Source organism: Hetaerina americana, unplaced genomic scaffold (assembly GCF_022747635.1).
Source record: "Hetaerina americana unplaced genomic scaffold, ioHetAmer1.1.p SCAF_3, whole genome shotgun sequence".
In the NCBI taxonomy this organism is placed as follows: domain Eukaryota; kingdom Metazoa; phylum Arthropoda; class Insecta; order Odonata; family Calopterygidae; genus Hetaerina; species Hetaerina americana.
The window spans coordinates 86,875,333-86,896,269 of NW_027286874.1; the positions used below are offsets into that span (position 1 = coordinate 86,875,333).

General features: G+C 34.2%; 1 protein-coding gene across 1 annotated transcript; it reads right to left on the reverse strand.

Annotated features, from left to right (window-relative positions):
• Positions 1-569: 569 nt before the first annotated feature.
• On the reverse strand, positions 570-20,041 carry Hs3st-B (Heparan sulfate 3-O sulfotransferase-B). Its single transcript, XM_071587967.1, has 7 exons — positions 19,976-20,041; positions 19,305-19,848; positions 18,070-18,243; positions 15,967-16,192; positions 13,017-13,230; positions 846-915; positions 570-622 (listed from the first exon to the last, which is right to left on the reverse strand). The coding sequence occupies exons 2-6, from the start codon at positions 19,811-19,813 to the stop codon at positions 905-907; spliced, it is 1,134 nt and encodes a 377-aa protein (XP_071444068.1). The 5' UTR covers positions 19,814-19,848; positions 19,976-20,041; the 3' UTR covers positions 570-622; positions 846-904.
• Positions 20,042-20,937: the final 896 nt, after the last annotated feature.

Genomic DNA, 20,937 nt, shown 5'->3' on the forward strand with positions numbered 1-20,937 from the left:
TTTGTCTTGGAAAGATGTAGGGGACTCTTTACCAGTAAACAACAAGGTAGGCCACTTCCTGGGAATACTTCAAACTATTTAATGCATACAAGAGAATTAACCTCATAAGGTCAGGCTTCACATTGTGGAAGTTTTGAACACTCATCTTATGAAAGAGAGAACGTACTTTTCCACAGAACTTATTTGGTTTGGTACTGTGTGTTTCATTTTGATACGCCATCATCAGATACAAATTTCTAATAAGATACATATGGGGTATAAGTATATAGACACCGTGTGATGGGTGGGAGTGAGTCGGTGCACAAACAGAATTGATTATTTCGTGGGAACCAGTGACCAATATGAAGTAAAATTGTAGTAATTCTGAGGGAGAGGTGGGGGGACGTTAAGAAATCAGAGGTGGTGGTAAAATGTATGGAAGAAATTTGTGGTCAGAGAGGAGTGATGGAAAGATAGAAGCGGCAAAAAATGTCCTTTATTGCAGAATGTTACAAGTGCCTCAAAATATCTTATATTTCAGAACTTCACTAAATATTTGTAAAAATCCCTCCCCCTAAAATTTTAATGATGCTGATGGTGACAAAAGCCCCTACACACCGTGGGCACTCCTACACACAAATCCCTAAAATTAATTAAAATTAAGAAAAGGGCAATGGTGTGACAGAGAATTTAATTAACTCAAGGTTATACTAAATTTCCAACACTGAAAATAAGATGAGAAGAATAATAAAATTAAGCCAAATGGTTAGAGCAAGTTAGTTTTTTCAATCAAGAAGTAAAGTCAAAGAAACTTTATCAAGGATAGTCTATAATCTCTATATTTTTTAACAGAAAATATCACTTACCATTCATTACTCATTTAACTTGTATAAAAGTGAGAAGATTCTTCACACAACATGGTATCCTATGAGGAGGCTAGAAAAAAAGGCAAAATACTAATTTTTAGCATTACCATGAATGAATACCTTTGATTGCTTCTGATAATATTCATGCCTGATTGACAAAATAAATGTCACCAATGAATGACAAAAAGAAATTATCCAAAATAATAGGTAGCAGTAGGTTGACAATAAGCGTAAAGAATAAGACCTTTTTCACAAAATTGCTATGTATTTATTAAAAGTTAGCGTTTAATGTTCACATTTTCCATTACAAAAGAGTGCAGTGTATAGGACTGTGATCACAATGCATTAGAAGCAGCATTGAGATTTTATGAAAATAAGAGACATCCACAGGAGCCAAAAATGTCTCAAGTGGCAGTTTTCTGAGAAAGAATACTTTACAAGTCATTCCATATTTCAATATGCCTATAATAAATCATACTTGTGGCAAACCCCCATCTGCCATCAGAGATCATCCACTTGAGGTAAAAAATTGTCTAACACACTATTACATTAAATAAATAGGCACATCAAAATAAGTACATAATTAGGTAACATGTTAATTATCATCATTCCATTTTGCCAACAACATGTAAATACTTCCTCTAATGGCAATGAGCTAAAACAATACATAGAAAAAGTTAACAAAATTTACAATAACAAAACCATTGATATAAATAACATCTCTCATGCCTGTTTATATTTTTCACTGATCAAATACAAAATATTACATAAAAGGGCTGGTTCAAGATTGTTCCCTGGCTGCATTAAAATTTTACTGCACTAATACTACACAGTGGCTGCTAAGTGTAAGTATTCAAGAGAAATATGTATAAAACAAAGCCTTGGAATCAATTAGTGAGATAAAGCATAAAATCACAAAATTATTACCCATGCCAGTAAAAAATATCTATAAAAGTAAATGTTATAAAGGAATGTCAACATAGTGAAAAATGAAATTTGAGATCTTCATCCCACTTTTTGTAACTGTTGAAAATGGACAATCCAGAAATGGAATGAAACAGTTCAAATAATAAATTTCAATCATTTACAGAATCAACCAGTAATGCCAAAGCATTGGTGCATGCAGTTTCATGTGAAATGCCACATTATTCACCAGCTCACTTGATCTAGTTTCAATTCTCTAGGGTACACCTGATGGTCGGCCTCTCTTTGTGTTAATGCAACTAAATAAAATCTATTCAGTCAAAATGTATTATCACATCTATGGCAGGATTTGAACCTGTAACCCTTGGGTTATTCAAGCAAGCACACTACCCTCAGACTAACCAGACCAGAATACTTAGAGTTACATTAAAATTGACATTGCAAAATACCAAATCACATCCAGAGTTCCATGTTAGTGATAAAAATGCTTCATGATATAAGTGAGGGGAGAGAATATCAATTTTTGGTGGACTATATGGGCATTATTTCAACAGTTTACTTTATTTTTTATGCATTTATAACCTTGGTCCCTTAGGGAAAGATGTTTGAATATTTTCATCCAATCCAGCCCCGGGTATAGAATGAAATGAAGAATTATCAATACATACTTAAATGGTATGCAACTGTATCAGCATCACTAGAAATACCAGCATACACTCATAAGAAATGATATTATATATGAAAGACATATACACTAATACCATACCCTCTTTCATATGAAGATACAATTGCCGCAAGGCCAACAATGAAACGGCAAGTATCATATTTTCTTAGATGAAATTATCACAAAAAAGAATATAAAGGGGGAAATTGACAAATGAAGCAAAAAAGCACCAGTCTCAGCAAACTGTTTTGTCAGGGGAGACAGGAGGATTCATAGATCATTGCTTGGGTGATGAAGGGGTAATACACCTATCATTGTGCTATATGCCTAATTTATGAAGGTAAAGTGGGAATCTTTTGCATGACATCAACCACAATTTATGGAATCCAACGAATTCTAAGGCTAGCTGCTAATATTTTAATTCTTAATTGGGATAAGAAAAATACCTTTGTATGTTGTAATTTGAATCCAAAAATTGCTGAGTAGTATCGCAATAATAATTTTTCAAAAAATGATAGCAATGGATATATATTTTTACGTTAATATATGAATGATGGTGAGAGGAAAAGATGCAAGTAAATCAATGGTTTTATTCCATCAGAAAGAAAATTCTGCAAACCATCTTAGGCACAAAACTAACTAGCAATAATTTAAAAGGGTTTGGACTACAGGATATTCTGAACAAGCTGTCCCTTTGATTGCTGTCTCTGGAGTAAAGAAGTCAAGAATGAAAATGGTTCACATTTTTTACTTCAACAAAAAATAATTCCACACAATTTTGTTAGTTTAAATTTCTAGATTTGCAATTTTCTCATTCTTTTCAGTGCCATTGTTACAAATTCATAAAGATCACATTAGCTATTCTTATTGCTCCCCCCAATTTTTTTCCAAACCACACGATTGTTAATATGTAAGATGATCTCATTGGGTGGAATGAACTTTTATGAATCTAATAAACTAACAGTAAGAGCAGCAGAAACTAGAGTGAGGTAGGTAAGTGATGCGCTAGAGAGAAAAAGAATCTTTTATTTGTCTTACCATTTCTGTAATTTTTTTAATAAATATTTCAGTTAAGTTACTGCATGCATGTTAGTGATTACATTGAGATGATAAAATCACATGATACTAAACACCTTACATTAAAAAGTTATAACTTAATTCCTTACTAATTTTCCTATTGATGGCCATATAAAAAGAGATATTGTGTCATACTGGTTAGATATAAGTGTTAGAAATACTAGAATGGAAATTATCATCAGTTTTTAACAACTTGCCATGGTGACTTTCCTTAGGTGTCATAAGCCAAAGGGTATAATACATATAAGAGGGCTCATCGAATGAATATTTTCACTGTATAGAGTATTCATCACACCACTGATCTTTGAATACCTTTTTTGTCCAAAAAGAAGTCTTCTTCAATGATTATACATTAATAACATCAATATGAGTGTCAACTGAACATTCAAAAAACTGCAAGAGATGCTATGACAGTTACTTTAATGTAGTCATCCACTAATGTGCATTAATGACAGAGACTTGTATAAATACATAGGAGTTAATGCCCCAATCGAGGAGGCTGACTGTAAGTTTATGATATGAACAACTATGATATGCCAGAAAGTGGTTAGGCATAGAATATAAAGAAATTATTTCACGTAAAGGTTTTAATATCCATGAATGAGAAGCCAAGGAGCCAATTCAAACATTTAAACAGAGTGCATACTTACTATATGAAGAAATTATAAGGTCAAGTCTTACCCATTCGGCATCATATAAAAACAGAACATAAATGCACCATTTCTGGCCAAAATTTTACAAAATCACTAAAAACAGTGAATACTCTTACCAAATTAGGGATTTTTAGTGAGCAAGGTATCTGGGAAATCTTTGCCTATCACAAATATATTGGCATTAAAACTAACTAGCATTCAAAAATTGAATATATAAATTCCAAAAATACATTCCCACTGTATTGCAACAGTTTTCCAACTTTTGGGCTAGATTGTGATACATATTCATTATCGGCATGGATAACAATTTGCACTGAAAGAATCTTCCAATGGGAGGAAAGGACAATGTGAAGGGAATAACACAACCATGAAAAATACCAACCTTAACACCTATAGTGCAATAAAACCTAAAACTATTTTAATGCAACCAGTCTGACAATAAAATGAATTTCACTAGCAAAACTCTTTTAATATACTAAAATCAAAAATGGGCTTTTAAAGTCAGGCACCAGACATAAATTAAAATTATTCAATTCTATAACAATAATGTCGCTGAGATCAATTACAGAAAATGAGTGCTCAAGCTTTAAAGCTTAACTAATCAACCAATGGATTATTGGGTATTAAATATAGGAAACAATTATTACATTTTAAATAGAAACCATTTGTGTCGCAGTTCAATGGTAATGCATTCAATGCATATAGTGGGAATATGGAAAATTCAAAACTTAACAAATGTGAGATCAAACACTGAGAGAGGTATCACCATCACAGATGAAAAACAACCTGCAAACGAATCAGTTATATAACATCTTCCTCTTGTGAGAAATAAAAAACATACTTATAATAGCACAGCCATTGACAGTTACTTCCATTATTATTGCTAATGAATGCTAAAACAATGCTTGTATTCTTGTGCAGGACATAATCTTTGAGCTATTTAAGACTAGTATGGATATAACTGTTTACATTCATGGTAGACAGTGTCATTATCCAGCCAACTTCACCACACACAACAGCCTAAGATATGAGTAACTTTTGTACCACTTAAAATGTGCAATTAGTAGTTCTTGCACAATGTTAATGACCCTAAGCCTAAGTTGAACACAGTGACACTGGAAGAAAGCATTTCTGGGCATTGACAACCCAAGCCAGTTAAGAATATTAGAAAAACAGAAATGCCAAAGAAGACAAAAGTTGAAAACAGCAAATGGGATATTAATTTCTTAAATTACTAAGCATATAAAAAGTTTCAATAAATTGCAAAAAATAATTTCTCATTTCTTGCCCATCTACAGCGAGAGTCGGCAGGCAAACTCCCTATTCATCAACTGATTTCACACTATAGAGCTGTATGACAATGGGCATTTGTAGCATATGTATTGCCAAGCAAAATATACATTATGGTCGCTATGTACACATCTTCACACCTCATGACAAATCTCCACAATGATTACAAACACTCATGCAATTTTTGGCACTTCATACATGAATTTAGTATACAATATTTTAGAGTGAATTACTGTATGCCCACTATATATACCGTCTAGCACAATTAATATTTTAATCCACTAAGATGAACTTAATGGAAAATTTGCCCAATATGAATGGTATCAACAAACAACCATTCATTAACTACACATAATGAATGCAAAAACTGGAGCCATAACACTTCCAAGCTTTTAGAGAAACGTATTGAAAAGCTGAATAGTACTGGTAGGTAAAAATAAAAATTTTTAGTCCAATCATCCACACAAAAACTTTAACATATGAAGCTACATGATGATAATGACAATCTCTCAAGAAAAAATGATCACAGCTATCCTACTCATAATATGAAAATATGAGTATATAGGTCCAATTACAGAACACTGGTCCAAGGATTTAATTTCCCCATTAAATTATCGTTGACATAGGAAATAAATATAGTGAGGATAAGATAAAAATAGTTTTGAAATAAAATCAAAATAAAAGCATTTCTTCCATATCTTAGAATTAAGCACTTACATGCACAGAAAATTCCATGACATTGGCAGGATAATTTACAGAAAAAAATAATGGATTCTAATTAAAAATATTGCCTACATACCCATGGCTTACAGGACATAGTGAAAGTCTAATTAATTTGAAGAAGAGAAAATTTTCAGAAAAGCATCCAATGCTGAGGCACAAAATTTTAAGCAAAGAAAAAATAAGAAGAATATGGAGGTATCTTTGGCATATTTTCACCAAAAAGCATTTAAATGGAACAAAAAACAACACATTTTCTTCTCTCTAAAGATTTTCCCCCAAAGGAGTAGAGAATATTTTAAGGATAAATGAATGTATAAAATTACATGTCCATATCGATGCAAAATTATAACACAAGAAAATTTGGCTGGCAAAGAAAAACAAATACAACCTTTTTAAATAATGCAAAATTACATAGTAAAACCTCTTTATAGTGATAACTTATAAAAGATGACATTTTTTCCTGAAGCATATCAATGGACTAAATATAATATGAGCGATCTTATATGTGAAGAGATACATACATAATACAAAGATTTTAATGTACTTCAATATTAGAATCATTGAAAACAATAATATTCAAAATACATCAGAGAACTAAAGCCCTGGTGAATTTGCCAATATATCTTTAATTTCAATGGACAATTTCACAACTGAAATAATTTAATGTCAGCAATGTCACACACTCATGAATGCAGAATTATCAGGATTAATACACTGACACATGGTTTTAATTACTCTTTCTGAGTCTTTAAAAGTCAGTGACAACATGTTCTAACAGCATTAGTAAGGACATCTAAAAGAAATATATATGTAGATCATCTGAAATAGGCCATCCCAACTCATGGATATCAAAAGACCACAAAACACTCACATTATCATTTTTAATATGAAAGTACATGGTAAGCAGTAGTACTCTGGTCTTAAGGAGAATGAATAATTAGGTAATTTTGCACAAAAAATCCATCATCGGACAGTATAGCATGACAACCATGCAGGATTTTTAGACCACTAGGTGAGCTCACTCAATATTTTAGTGTTTGATACTGGATTAAGTAATGCGAATGCATTCGTAACTGTGAAACATGAGGTAACAGTTCAAATGGATTGATATTTAAGTGCATGAAAGAGTTAAAACACAAAAAAATTTCAAACAACCAGTCATTGCATCATATAATGTCATAATTACTTATAGAAGATACCAAAAAGGGTCGAAAGAGACCAATTAAAAGCTGAAGAGATCAATATATTATAAGTTATAAATAAATTATAGGTGATAGGGTCTTGAGAGAAATGAATGTGTAAAATATCTGAAGGATATAATACACCTTAGATTTAAAGAAATGTGCATAATATAGAAATGAGCAAGAAGCAAATAAATAGGCAATCATTCCAGCATTAATTGAGCAAGAAGATTTTGAACTCAATATTTCAAATCTCTCCAAAAAATATTAAATGGAGAAAATGAAAGAAAAATTGGTTCTGGCAAGCTAAAAAAATTAAGACTACACTTGTTTGAAAGCCAACGGAAGGAGAGAGCCTTGAAAATGCCAAAGCAAGGACTGGAATCATGCCAAAGACAGTTCCTGCATGAATACCACTGGACCAATCTCCATCATTTTACATAAAAGGTTTGAATACATTCACAAGTTCAGCTACCGACACTTAATACATACGTCATCAATTAAGTGAGAGTTGTAATATAACACATTTTAAAATTGGGAGTCTTACTGACTGTGAAAATTCTGAGAATGTTTTTTTTTTCAAAATTACCATTCCATTATATTATTGTGGCAGTGATTCATGTTAAGACACATCAGGCTTAACAATGTCCCAATACTTCCAACCATGGAGCATTGACAATTGCCACATCAAGTGTGAAATTATCCCTTCAAAAACACCAGAAAATTTATCTTTGTTCATTCTTCCAAAAATGAATTCAAACGTCAGGACCTTTCAAATGTAGTTGAGAACGCAACAGATGCAACCAAAATCACTTATGATTTTTTTCTCAATTTTCTAAAAAGGAGTAAAATATCAAGTCCTACGAGATGAGCATACATCGCATGGCATCACTCCCCTCGCCCACGCACATACATAATACACACACTCACAGACAGAAGGGCATTCTAACTCTATGACATATCAAAAACTGACACACTGTACCAGCACAGTGCTGTACACCACAAAACATTTGCGCAATATTTTTAACTGTAACCATTCTGCATTTAAGCTTTGGAGATAAATAAACAAGGTTTAAATTATGTGCATTGCTTCACCCTAAAAGAATGTTATTTGGATATAGAGTCTGCTGTCAGGTATTGGAGAATGCTTGCCCAAAATATATGGTTAATGTACGGGTCAAGCCTGATTCTCAAAACCTGCAGTTACATTCCAGAAACCCCTGGGAGTGGTCAAATATAATATTTAATATCCCTCTGCTGAATTCACCTTGTTTATGCGACATTTTGGAGTTCAGCCTTGATTTTTTTCACATACGAGGGTCATCCGGAAAGTAGTACCCGTTCGTGCCGCATGAAGTGCTGACGACGCGAGTAGCCGCTGGATGAGGTCAGATAGCTTCAGTGGCTTGTCTGCCTTCTCTGAGCCAAGTTGCGTGACGCTAGCATTGCCTGTGTTGTTTCTGTGAATGTTTACAATGTTTAAAAAAATTGAGAACGCCGCCAGTTGTGAAGTGAGGGCAGTGATTAAATTCCTCAATGCAAGAAACGTTCGCCCATGTGATATTCATCGCCAATTAAAGGAGGTGTATGGAGACAATGTAATGGACGAGTCGTTTGTTCGGCGGTGGTGTCGCAACTTCAACATGGGGAGGGGGAACACACACGACGATGAGCGTTCGGGGAGATCGTCTGTCATTACAGACCAACTGGTGAGCTCAGTTGACGAATTCGTGAGGAACGATCGGCGCGTCACAATTGATGACATCTGTGAGCATTTTCCCAATGTTTCTCGAACAATTGTTCATGAAATTGTTAAACACCATCTGCATTATGCAAAAATTTGTGCAAGATGGGTCCCTCGCGTATCTCAATGAGCTGGCGGCGAAGGACTATGCAGCAGGAATACAGAAACTTGTCACACGTTATGACAAATGCCTTAATTTGCTTGGAGATTATGTTGAGAAGTAGTTTAAAGTATCCTCTTTCAAATAAAATTTTTTATGTTTGTTAATATTTACTTTTGTGTCTTTATTTCACGAACGGGTACTACTTTCCGGATGACCCTCGTATATAAACTTAATACATGCACACACATTAAGTTTATAATGTGCCAATTATACATATATTTCTTTATTGGTGCAAAAGAATTCTGCAATCAAAATTATGAAGTAATTTAACAATTATCACAGGACAAGCTTGCATCAGGGAAGTAAAATGCAATGTAAATATCATATCATAGCTTTGGCAAGGGGAACCTGACTGAGTAAACATAACTTTTACATCCTTTAAAGATCTATTACAAAGAAAGACTTTAAAAGATTATTCTCATTTAATTTTAATGAGAAATCTTTCTGGTAAGAACTTCCAACTACTATTTGGAGTTTTGACCACCTCCTGTCTCATCATTTAAGTATAAGCTTTACTTTGACGACTCAAATAAATAAAAAAATATCCAAATAGAAGTAAAACCATAACAGTTGAAGGTTTGGAGAGATTCAAATTGCTTTTATCTTGTATCAATTGGCATGGTATTTGTACAGGATCAGTTGAGCAACTTAGTTTTCCAAGTTTTTAGGTAACTCCATAGAAATTTTGGAATATTGCTTTCCTATAAATTACTTATCAATAACCTTAACCAAAGAACAAATAATTTTTGGTATACTGAGGAGTTATTAGCTCTTAAAATCAAAATAAGTACAGATTTTCTTTGTTGCTATCACTCCTACAAAACTAGTGAGAGTCTGCATGACAATGAGCCTTACATGAAATACAAGTACAAGAGTAAAGCTTATTAAGACCTTATTTGAAATGATGGAGAAAGAAATGCAGCATGGAGAGTGAACAATGAGGATTTGGTTGTGGTAATGCAACAGTAAATTTTTATCTCACTCTAGATACAACAAACAACTTTTTTTAAAGCTGTTGAAAATAAGTTTTCTCAAAAATTGGCACTGCCAATATTGGCAATATACTGCAAAATCTTCTTCCAAATAATTTAAATTTTAAATGGAATTTAGTTAGCTCATTTGATATCGTATCGACTGTAACATTTTTAAATTCCAACATTAAGGACATCTATGGCCTGTCTAATTCTCTAATCAAGGACATCATTGTGTTTGCTGCAGAACCATTAGCTATGTAAATCAAATCCCGTTTTGAGACAGAAGATTTCCAGAAAGCTCTAAAATATTCCAAAACAGTGCCTGTCCTAACAAAAGCTGACCAAGATCATTTGACAAACTGTCACCCCAATTCCATCGTCCCTGTTTTTAGTAAGATTTTTGAGGCTATCATGTGGGAACAAATATGTGATTTTTTTAGTCAAATAATCTGTTTTCTAAATTACATTATGGATTCCGAACTGGGAAGTACACAATTATGGCTGATTGTAAATTACATCATAAATGCATTTGAAGACAGGGAATAAGTATCTGTGACACTATGTGATCTTAGTAAGGCTTTCCATTGTGTAAATCGCTCCATAATACTTTCAAAGCTAGAATATTACGGGGTCAAGGGAGTTGAATTGAAACTAATTAAGTCATATCAGGCAGATTGTCACCAATTGGTTAAAACTAATGGCCGTCAACCTACTGCTTTTATAGTAAAATGTGGTATCCCGCAGGGCTCTGTTTTTGTCCCAATACTGTTCATCATGATGATTAATGATTTGCCTTATAATATGAAAATTAAATCAATTTTATATGCAGATGACACAATTTTGGTACAAAAATGTAAAAATCGAAAAAGAGAGTATGGCACTATCTAGTGATGCCCAAAGACAGACTAAGAAATGGTTTTAATACCAATCATTTACATTAAAATGCTGATATTGTACCCAGTCTTAAAGCAAAAATAACTGAAATTGAAACAGCTAAAATACAGGGACTTGGTATTGATACAAAACTAAACTGGAACGCCACATCAGCTATATCTGCAATAAATTGAGTAAAGCCGTTTATAGTATGGAATCATGCCTGGATTTAGTTTATATATCTTTAAGGCTCTGGTCCATGTGAAATTATATATTGTACTATTTATCTCGATGACATTTGATATGGTTGTACCATTTAACAAAACGAATAAATTATCTTACATTAATACAGGAGATGGTTACATTTACATTTCAAAATTTTTTCGAGCAATAAACGCCATGAGAAGACTAGAATTAGATACCAGCATATTTATAGGATTCCCCATTTGTAACACTAATTACGTAAAACTACTGATGCCTCATTTATTTGAAGAACAGTCTGCAGTGTGCCAAACCACAGTATGAATGTAACAGCGGGCTGCATGCCATGAATACAATTAATGAAAGAGAAATCAACATCTTAAATATTCATTAAGAAAGGGGAGGAAGTTCATGAACTAAAATTTTGAAATGGTTGTAGCCAATAGTTTTGGAGGTCCTAAAAGGTAGTGTGGCAACATGAACTAATCAATAATGACTTCACCGAAAAGGAAATGATACCTAAAGCATTAAATTGAATTGTTACCAACATGACAGCAATCAAAGGGGTCAATCTCAATGACTCGGAAGAACCTATTAAATACACAACTTAATAGCAGCTAGTGCAAGAGGTCTATAACTCCATACAACACGAGAGTATACACTTAAGTACATGATTCTTTAGAGATGAAAGCTAGCTTTTGTGCAGTCTAAAAATTGTAATGTGTTCAGTTTCACAAAAGTCTATTATATGGTAATTTTCTACAACCTAGGTTAAAAATATTGTTCCTTTGGGCAATGTCCACTTATCATGAAGGGAATCATTGCCAATTCCCACTTAGACTTCAAACATTCAATCACTTACTTATAAATAATTTTCACACTTCAAAAAGAGCACATGCATACATGTTGTACATATGTACAAAAAAAATAAATAGCTATTATGTAAATAAAATAAATACAGATCACAACACTAAATTTTGTAAAAACACTTTTTGCCGGCCCCGTTGGTGACGCAGTAACATCCTTGTCTGCCATTCCAAGGGTCGTGGGTTCGATTCCCGCCTGGGTGGGTTTTCCTCCACTTAGGGCTTGGGTGTTTGTAATCGTGTCTATTGCTATCATTGTTGATAGTCCGATATAAAGGCCAAAAAGTGCTGTTTTTGGACTAAAGCAAAATAAATAAATAAATATACAAAATCATTATCAAATCCATGTCTTTCAGCAATAAATAACCCAGTTAAGTAATACTCATAGCTGGATTATTATAGATAAAAAATAAAAGTACTCTCAGACAGTTTTTTGAAATGCCCCCACAAAAACAATCTTCAGTAAAGTTGAACACGCTTTAAGAATCAAACTGTCAAATACAGATTCCAATTCATGTTCATGGGTAAGAAATTTTCATACTCATCCCATTCATCTTGTAGAAGGACCTATCTTTCAGTCAACCTATGTTTGTGAGCATATCAATCAGGATACATATTTTAAGGGATGGCCTTCATATCACTTACATACCATAGTAAACCACTCGACCACTGATTAAGGAATAATGCCCAAAGCAATGAAAAAAACGGATCCCAGTATATACACAGAGTAATATACAAAGCAATGGAAAAAGTGGATCAGATTGCCCAGTATATACAAAGAGTAGGAAAGTCGGCTGTATCAGAATGGATCACAACTAAGGCCACCCAAAATTGATACCTGTGAGCTGGTAAAAGCGAGCATTAAAGGGACGGTAAAATTCTCGCAGACGGCTTACGGCCACAGGATCTATGTGTGGATGGCTTCGGCCTTTCGTCTTCCCAAGGCAATGGGGACTCGGACTGCCCTCTGATTTCATCAAGCATGGGAAGCCCTTGGTTGCATTGAAGTAAAAGTGTTTCTCTGTGATGACACGCTTCAGGCTGAGGAAATCCTATTCAATTCACAAAAAACAAATAAACACACATGGATAACCATAACCTTGTCAATTTTTCACCATGATATCCACTTGCAGAAGTGTTTTCTCAGTAGGATTTTTTTTCATCCATGCTCATTTATTTTAACCACTAAAACATCATGATTCTTCAAGTGAAGCACAATTAATTACTTCAAGTGACTTACGTGACCCTAAGTTAAGTGTGCTCTTGAGGGGTCATTTGTATTTTGATTCTTCAGTGAGCCTGTGCACTTTTGTTTTACATATTTAATTTCAATCGGATATAAAATTGAATGCATAACAAACAAAAATACACTGGACACTGGACTAAATAAAGTTAAATTTATGACAGAAGACAAAGAGAAAATTGTGATTAATTCCAATGAAACTGCGGGAGATGCCGCAACAGTAACTTTTAACGGAGTCATCCACTAATATGCATTTCAATGCAATAATTTCAGAGTGTAAAAATCATTCGCCTTCAAGGTGAATGATTTTTACACTATGAAATTATTGCATTGTAAATGGTGATTGTCAATAAACAAAATAAATATGAAAAAATCTAGCAAGAAACCTAGTAAGTACCTACTTCTCAGTAAGGCCACTATGAGGGCGGTTCAATATGTACCCGTGTTTGAGAACAAAGGGCATTCCTGAGGGAAGTTTATGTTATCATCATGTGCTGCCACCTATCAAACCTGAGGTGAAACAAATTTCAGACTGATTTAAAGGTTAGTTTGGATTTGGCAGCCATTCGAGTAAGACGTGTTTCGTGATTTTCGCTAAGATGGAAAAAGAGCAGTATTGTAATTCGCTTTTTGTTTTTGGATGGGAAGAAATGAGAGGAGATAAAAGCAAAGTTGGATGCTGTTTATGGGGACACTTCGCCATCTATGACCACAGTTAGATATTGGTTCAACGAATTTAAACATGGCAAATATCTGTTTTTGATGAGAAGCGACCAGGACGCCCGGCAGACCGAGGAAATCATTCAAAAAGTCCACGACATGATTCTCGCTGATAGACGAACAAAAGTGCAGGAAATAGCAGAGGCCATGGGTGTGTCGACCGGAATGGCAATTATTATTTTACATGATAAGTTGGCGATGAAAAAATTGTCGGCCCGAGGGGTGCCACGATTGCTCACGGTGGGCAACAAGCTGATCGGGCTGCCAACTTCTAACTGGCCGCCAAACTGCATGAACTACTCAATGAATTGCTGCCGCACCCCCTGTATTCACCCGATCTGGCTCCCTGCGACTTTTTCTTATTCCCTAACATGAAGAAATGGCTCGCAGGAAAAAAATTTAGCTCAAATGAGGTAGTTATCGCCGAGACAGAGGCATATTTTGGAGAGTTCGACAAATCCTATTTTTTGGAGGGGTTAAAAAAATGGCTGGAACGTTGGGAGAAGTGTATCTATCTAAAAAGGGACTATGTTGAAAAATAAAAAAAATATTTTTGAAAAAATGGTTTCTTGATTTCTAACACGGGTACTTATTGAACCCCCCTCGTATGCCAGTGTAAAGAAAAACAAAACCTATCTCATGACAACTTTCAAATTTTATTTAAAATCTCACCTGTCTTATTTAACATTATTTGGCACAGTATGATGGCTGCAAAAATAAATTTAAAAAGCAATTTTCATCACTGAAATTTTGAGGAAAGCTCATAATATGTGTATAGGAATAATCTTTATGTCTAAATATTAAGCTCTAAATGTGTATAATCTCTTACATGTATACTTAAATTGTTGTATGCATGCATGCATATAGTTGAGTGTGTACGCTATGACATGCCTGTGCCCAAGAATGTTTAATATTAAATTTAAAAGAACATTTATAACTTCCTTTGCTGTATTTTTAAACGATTAAAGCAAAATATATTCTTCTGCATGATACATTTTTAAAAAGGAAATTACAGGTTTTTGATCAGAGATAATCACTTCCATTCACCACTTAGTAGGGGGAGGCCTGATGAGTCACTCGCCAACTTTAAAGGTCAAAGTTCACTTCCTACTGTAATGGGAGTGACTTATGACATGTGGTACCTGGGAAAACCAATGATACACAAAGGTTTTGAGGAAAACTGGTTACAGTAGAGTGAATTATGGGTGCAATGGAGCACAAGCAGATTATTACTTGGCAACTAAATGAAGAAGAAATGTAAAAAAATACCTCAATCTTTGTATTTTGTCATTACATTCAGTTCCTATTCAAAGAGCATTAGACTACATAAAATAACAAAAAAATTAGCATTTTGAAAAATATTGCAAAAAATGTTCCTAGACTTTTGTATTTTAAGGAATGTCTATGAAAAGACAACAAATGTGTCACATAATACCTTCTTTTTTTCCATTCAGCATGCAATAGTTTGATGAAGAATAAATACAAATATAATCGGCCTAAAATAGCGAAAATAGCCCTTGCACCACCAATTATTTACAACAGCAACTTCTGTGGGTCTTTTGAGAATTAATTTTCAACCACATTTCACATTGAAATTTTCAATTTCGATAATTCAGAAATTTTGCCTGAGTGCAGATAAAATGGTATTCAGCATTAGTCCATTCTTAATCAGAAGCAACAGATGATACATATTTTGAGCAGGAATTCAGTGGATGAAAGAAAAAAATTCTTTTACCAACAATTTCAACCCTAGACCCTTATGACTGTGAAAACAGTAATATACTTTTACATGGGGTCGACCAGCACACAAAAAAAAAAAGATTACCTGTACTCTTGCAATTTCAGCAGCTGGATCAACCACCAATCTCTCACCGCTCACAAAAAGTAGCTGTGACAGGGGGAAGCTGTGAAGCCAGCGCTCCAAGTGTCGTGCGTAAACCCCAATTTTCACGGGACCCCATGAAGTGTCCACTAGGCCACCACCTCCATTTGATCCCATGCTTCCGTTAAGGAATGCCAATTCTTCAAATTTCCTCATGCTTCTCTTCTTGCTGGAAAACGCACACATCAGAACATGATATAACAATCCACTATCTGTCACTAGGTGCCTTCTTTCAAAATGAACTTACTGTAGAGGTATAGTGAGTAAAATCAACTTGCCAAGTTCCAAGAAATCAAAAGCCCCCAAAATTTTATAGTTTAAGAGGACGTCTCTATAGCTTAACTAGCTAAAGCACTCCGCCGGTCATCGAGGGATCCAGATTCGAATCCCAGTCAAGTCGAATGATTTTTACACTCTGAAATTGTTGCATTGAAAATCAACTTGGTTAGCCATTTCAACAATGAACTTGCTCGCAAGCTTGATTCCCTCCAACTGATGGAAAAGTCTGTCAATCTTATAGTAGTATTTTTTCACACTGAACTTAAATAAATACTATGATTAGGCAGTCTCAAATTCCTTAACACACATACTTATTTGGTCACAATGAGTCCCTGGAGCATTTCCTAGATGTAATAAGGCCATCAGCTGCAATGTATTTGGATATTATAAAGTACCTAATTTCCAACGTCACACATTTTATGCAAGGGGATCTGAGTTCAGGGGCTGTCAGAGACAAGACATGCAAAATATCGTTAGTACACTTACTTCTCCAAAACTAAATTTAGGGTAGTAAAGGAACTTATAAAAGATGAATTTTGTATCTGTGTTCGAGTGGCCTGAAAAAGCCTCATTTTTAGGGATAGGAAGGCTCATGTAGCCATGCAAATAAAAAATTTCCTAAGGGAAAAATCAATGTGCTCCGTACTTATAAGGTACTAGTCTACAGTTTCTTCAGACCTCATAGATGGTTTACATAAAGCCTCGATTTGTTTTAATTTCGAGAAACACAATACTTGCACCTGATATAAGGGCAATTACAAATTAAAGGAAATAAAAAGTAAAACAACTTGAATAAAACATAAAAATGCCTTTTCTGGCCAATGTAATAAAATATTAGGACAGACCAAGGGTTATAATCGTACACTGGGGTCACTTACTTTAACCCTGAACAATGACAATGCTAAGCAATTCAGGACATCAATTGAAGAATTGATAAACATTTAAAAAATTCCTATTGGCACTTCAAAAATAGATTTTGGAACAAAATAAATAGAGATAGCCAGATTGATGTGAATGCTTTCCATTAAGAGCAAAAAAAACAGAAAGCTACTTCGGGAAAGCTATCATTTAGAAAGAAGAAAATGCCTGCCCCTTATCTGCCAGCAAAATGAAAGGGGCCTCAACTGAAGAGTTTGGTAGGGAAATACTAGCCATCTATACAATATAGTCCCTTTCTTATCAAAAGGCACAAAATATCAATTTTCTCAATAAGGTTTTCCAATTCACAAAAACAAATTTCTTTAACGCTTACTCATTCAGAAATGGCCAAGCAAAAGATTACTTAGAGAAAATAGAAAATAATGACTATGATGTACATTATCTCAGCAACTACAATGGATGCATCGGTTAAACCATTTTTAATATTAAGAATATCCTGTAGTTTTCAAAGTCTTCACAAATAAGATCAATGGTAACAGTGTATGAGAAAGAGAGAGGTATTCAGCTATGTAAACTTAACTTAACTACCCAGAAAGAAATAATTTCTCTTATCTTAAATTGATTTGTCTACATGAGAAATCAGATTCAAACCATTCTTAAATATGCTATGCATATTTATAGCCTTTCTAAAGTAATACCGTTCTTTCCTAACCTGTTTCTCTAATGACTTGGCCACACCACTATCCAGACAATGAAAACTAGAAATCATATTAGCCTTTAAGTAGCATATTCATTCAATTGTATTCTGTCAACGATAACTTATTACACAACATTTCAAATTTGTTACAAAATGCAATGCCAAGGAGATGAATTTTATTGCACACGTACCTTGCAGCTTGGGTGTAGTCTGAAATTGCACGTGTCACAGGATCTCTCACAACGATGAGAAGTTTCGCCTTAGGATTCATGCGACGAACACGCTGCGGTACTTCCCTAGTAACAAAATAACTAGGCGTTTTCTCCATTGTCACCTGCCCTTCAAGTGTGGGAGGCATATGATGTCTGAAAATATAGATTTTCCGGGTAATAAACGATTAATTCATGAAAGCAATGCTTAGTACTTTTCAAGTTTTACAGCACATGCATGAAAAACTACTAGAAATAAGTAATGCTTGCCTTGAGGCACTTCCCAAAATGATGATTCGTCACAGAAACGTTAATACTCAATCTAACTGAATTGCACTAAAACACTTCTGAGTATTAAGTGAATTTCCGAAGGTAATATTCTCATAATCAAATATATGACATTTATATGTTTAACTTAGAATAATGACTAGTCCATTGCCTATTGACTTCAGAGAATCAATTGACAGTTCAAGAATTCAATGCTTCTTATTCGCTGAAGAAAAAAATTACCCTGGAAATATATCCTTAATTCAACACTGGAAATCATTAATATTAAACTTGTCCAGCAGGTATCAACTTCTTGTTCAGTGCAATATTTAAAAAAATCTACCAATCTGAAATCAACTGTGAAATTTGTCGATAGCTGAAATTACTGTAGTACTCTTAACAGAACTATCAGGTTGTCCTTTGGGTTGACTAAGATGCTGATGCACAAATAGCGCATACTGTTACACAGTAAACGAAGAAGAAAGAAGAAAACAACCGGCAGTACTCCCCGATGTTTGTCGCACACGGATAACACTGCCATAAATTACGTATTCGCTCTTTTAACAGATAGAATTTAACAATTTCAATTCACTCTTGTCGTATTTTGCAGATAATCTATCATAAAAATGAAGTTCTTCTCGGACATGCGATAGCCGATACCCTACCGTCGCGGTAACACGGCCAGGAGAAATGCGTGCGCATTAACTTTTCAATTCAATTGCCATTGTTTAACATTGTAAGTAGCACACATTGACAGCAATACGCTCGTATTACTTCCAGGTGAACTTAATACTACAATTTTCTAATGTTATATATTAATTATGAAGTACTTATGAACATACAGCAGCACTCACAGAAACCGGGAAAACAAAAAAAACATCTCTAATAGTGGGCATGCCTAAATTTGTTTAAACTAAAAAAAACTGGGGGAAAATAACCAAAACACCTACCTGTACCATTCGAATCCTTTTTTGTAGAAGCGGTCGAAAAAGTGGATTTCTGAACCAGCAGCACGAACATCGGGGTGAACTCTAATAAATTCCAAAAGAGCACGAGTACCTCCTTTTTTAACACCTATAATCAATGCATCGGGCAGTTTCCTAGTCGCTTTCAACCCTTGCTGTCTTAAAAAACGATATTTCGGAGAACGTTGAGCAGTCAACGGAATTTCTTCCTTCCAGCTAAGGTCCAACTTCACTTCACTTAGTGGTTCCTTTTTCTTAAGGGAACAAGGCTTTGGACTTCTAGTGGTTGTATCATAGTGGTCTTCACTCATTCCTCTTGATTTGAAACTTGCGTTCTTTTCGAGTAAGACGAGCGTAGATTTGTCCTTAAATCTTGAAAATCTTAAGTCTTTGGTCAAGCAGTAGTTGAATTTGTAAGAAAGACAAAATACAGTTACGCAAAACATAAAAGTAAGTAAAAAAGATTTTTTTCTAAACCGATGAATTGCATCCATCCTCGATGTTATGACTTTTGCTGGGGGCACAAGACCTATAAGAAAATATAAGACATTAGGAAATTTAAAAATATGGACTTTACCCACTTCGTTCAAATAAGCTATTGATATATAAACAGTTCAATATCAACTTTATACATAAATACCTAGGAGAAAACGTACCTTAACATTGTAACGAGACTTTTTCGCTGGCGAAGAAGCCAGCGTTCTGACCCCCACAGCCATGACATTTTTCTGCTGCTATTGCGCAGTGGAGTTGTCTGTTATCATAACAGAACTTCATCTTTTTCACATTGCGCCAGTGTACCGCCAAATTAGAATGCGAGGCGCACATAGACACGGTAATGTGTAGGTAAATAATCAATTTCCTTTGACTTTTGTAATGCATTTATTGATGATAATATATAATTATATTTTATACCACTTCATACAAATAGTTTTACATATCTATAAACGTAAAATAACGTTTCTGGAAATAACTGAAATAACTTCTTTATCGTCACAGGCCCCCAATTTTTCTCTTACACTAAATAATTCATTTTTAATTAAAAATGAAATTAGCTTTTCGGAGAATATACCACTAATAGCAAAGAATTTAAATGTGAAGTGTGTTAAGATTTCCCCGGAAAAACCTTGCCTCTTATTTAATTAGCGTCATTATCACAATAAACACGCGATTCATTTCATCTTGTTCTTAGAATCATTATGTGATTATTTATTTCGATTAATTTCTATGTAAAATTAGGTTGGTGAGTATATTCTCGTAGTAAAGCTGAATGCCGCGCGCCACAGTGTCAACGATTGAAAAATAATTTTGACGTGCGAAAAAGACATTAAGACGCTTTTTATAAGAAAACTTAAATAACACCCAATTATCTTTACTTTTCATCCATAGTTATGATGGAAAATTAACATTTTACTATTTCACAGTATGTTGAATATCCACAATTTAAATGCTATTTACACCCGTCGTATTTGAAGTTCATAATACAGTTTGTTTTGACTTTAATTTCATGCCATGATTGCGTCTATTAGCAGTGTTACTGATTCAATTTATGTAATTTAACTTTTAGACAAACGTTTGATTAATATCCCAACATCGACATGTACCCGAAATTAAATTA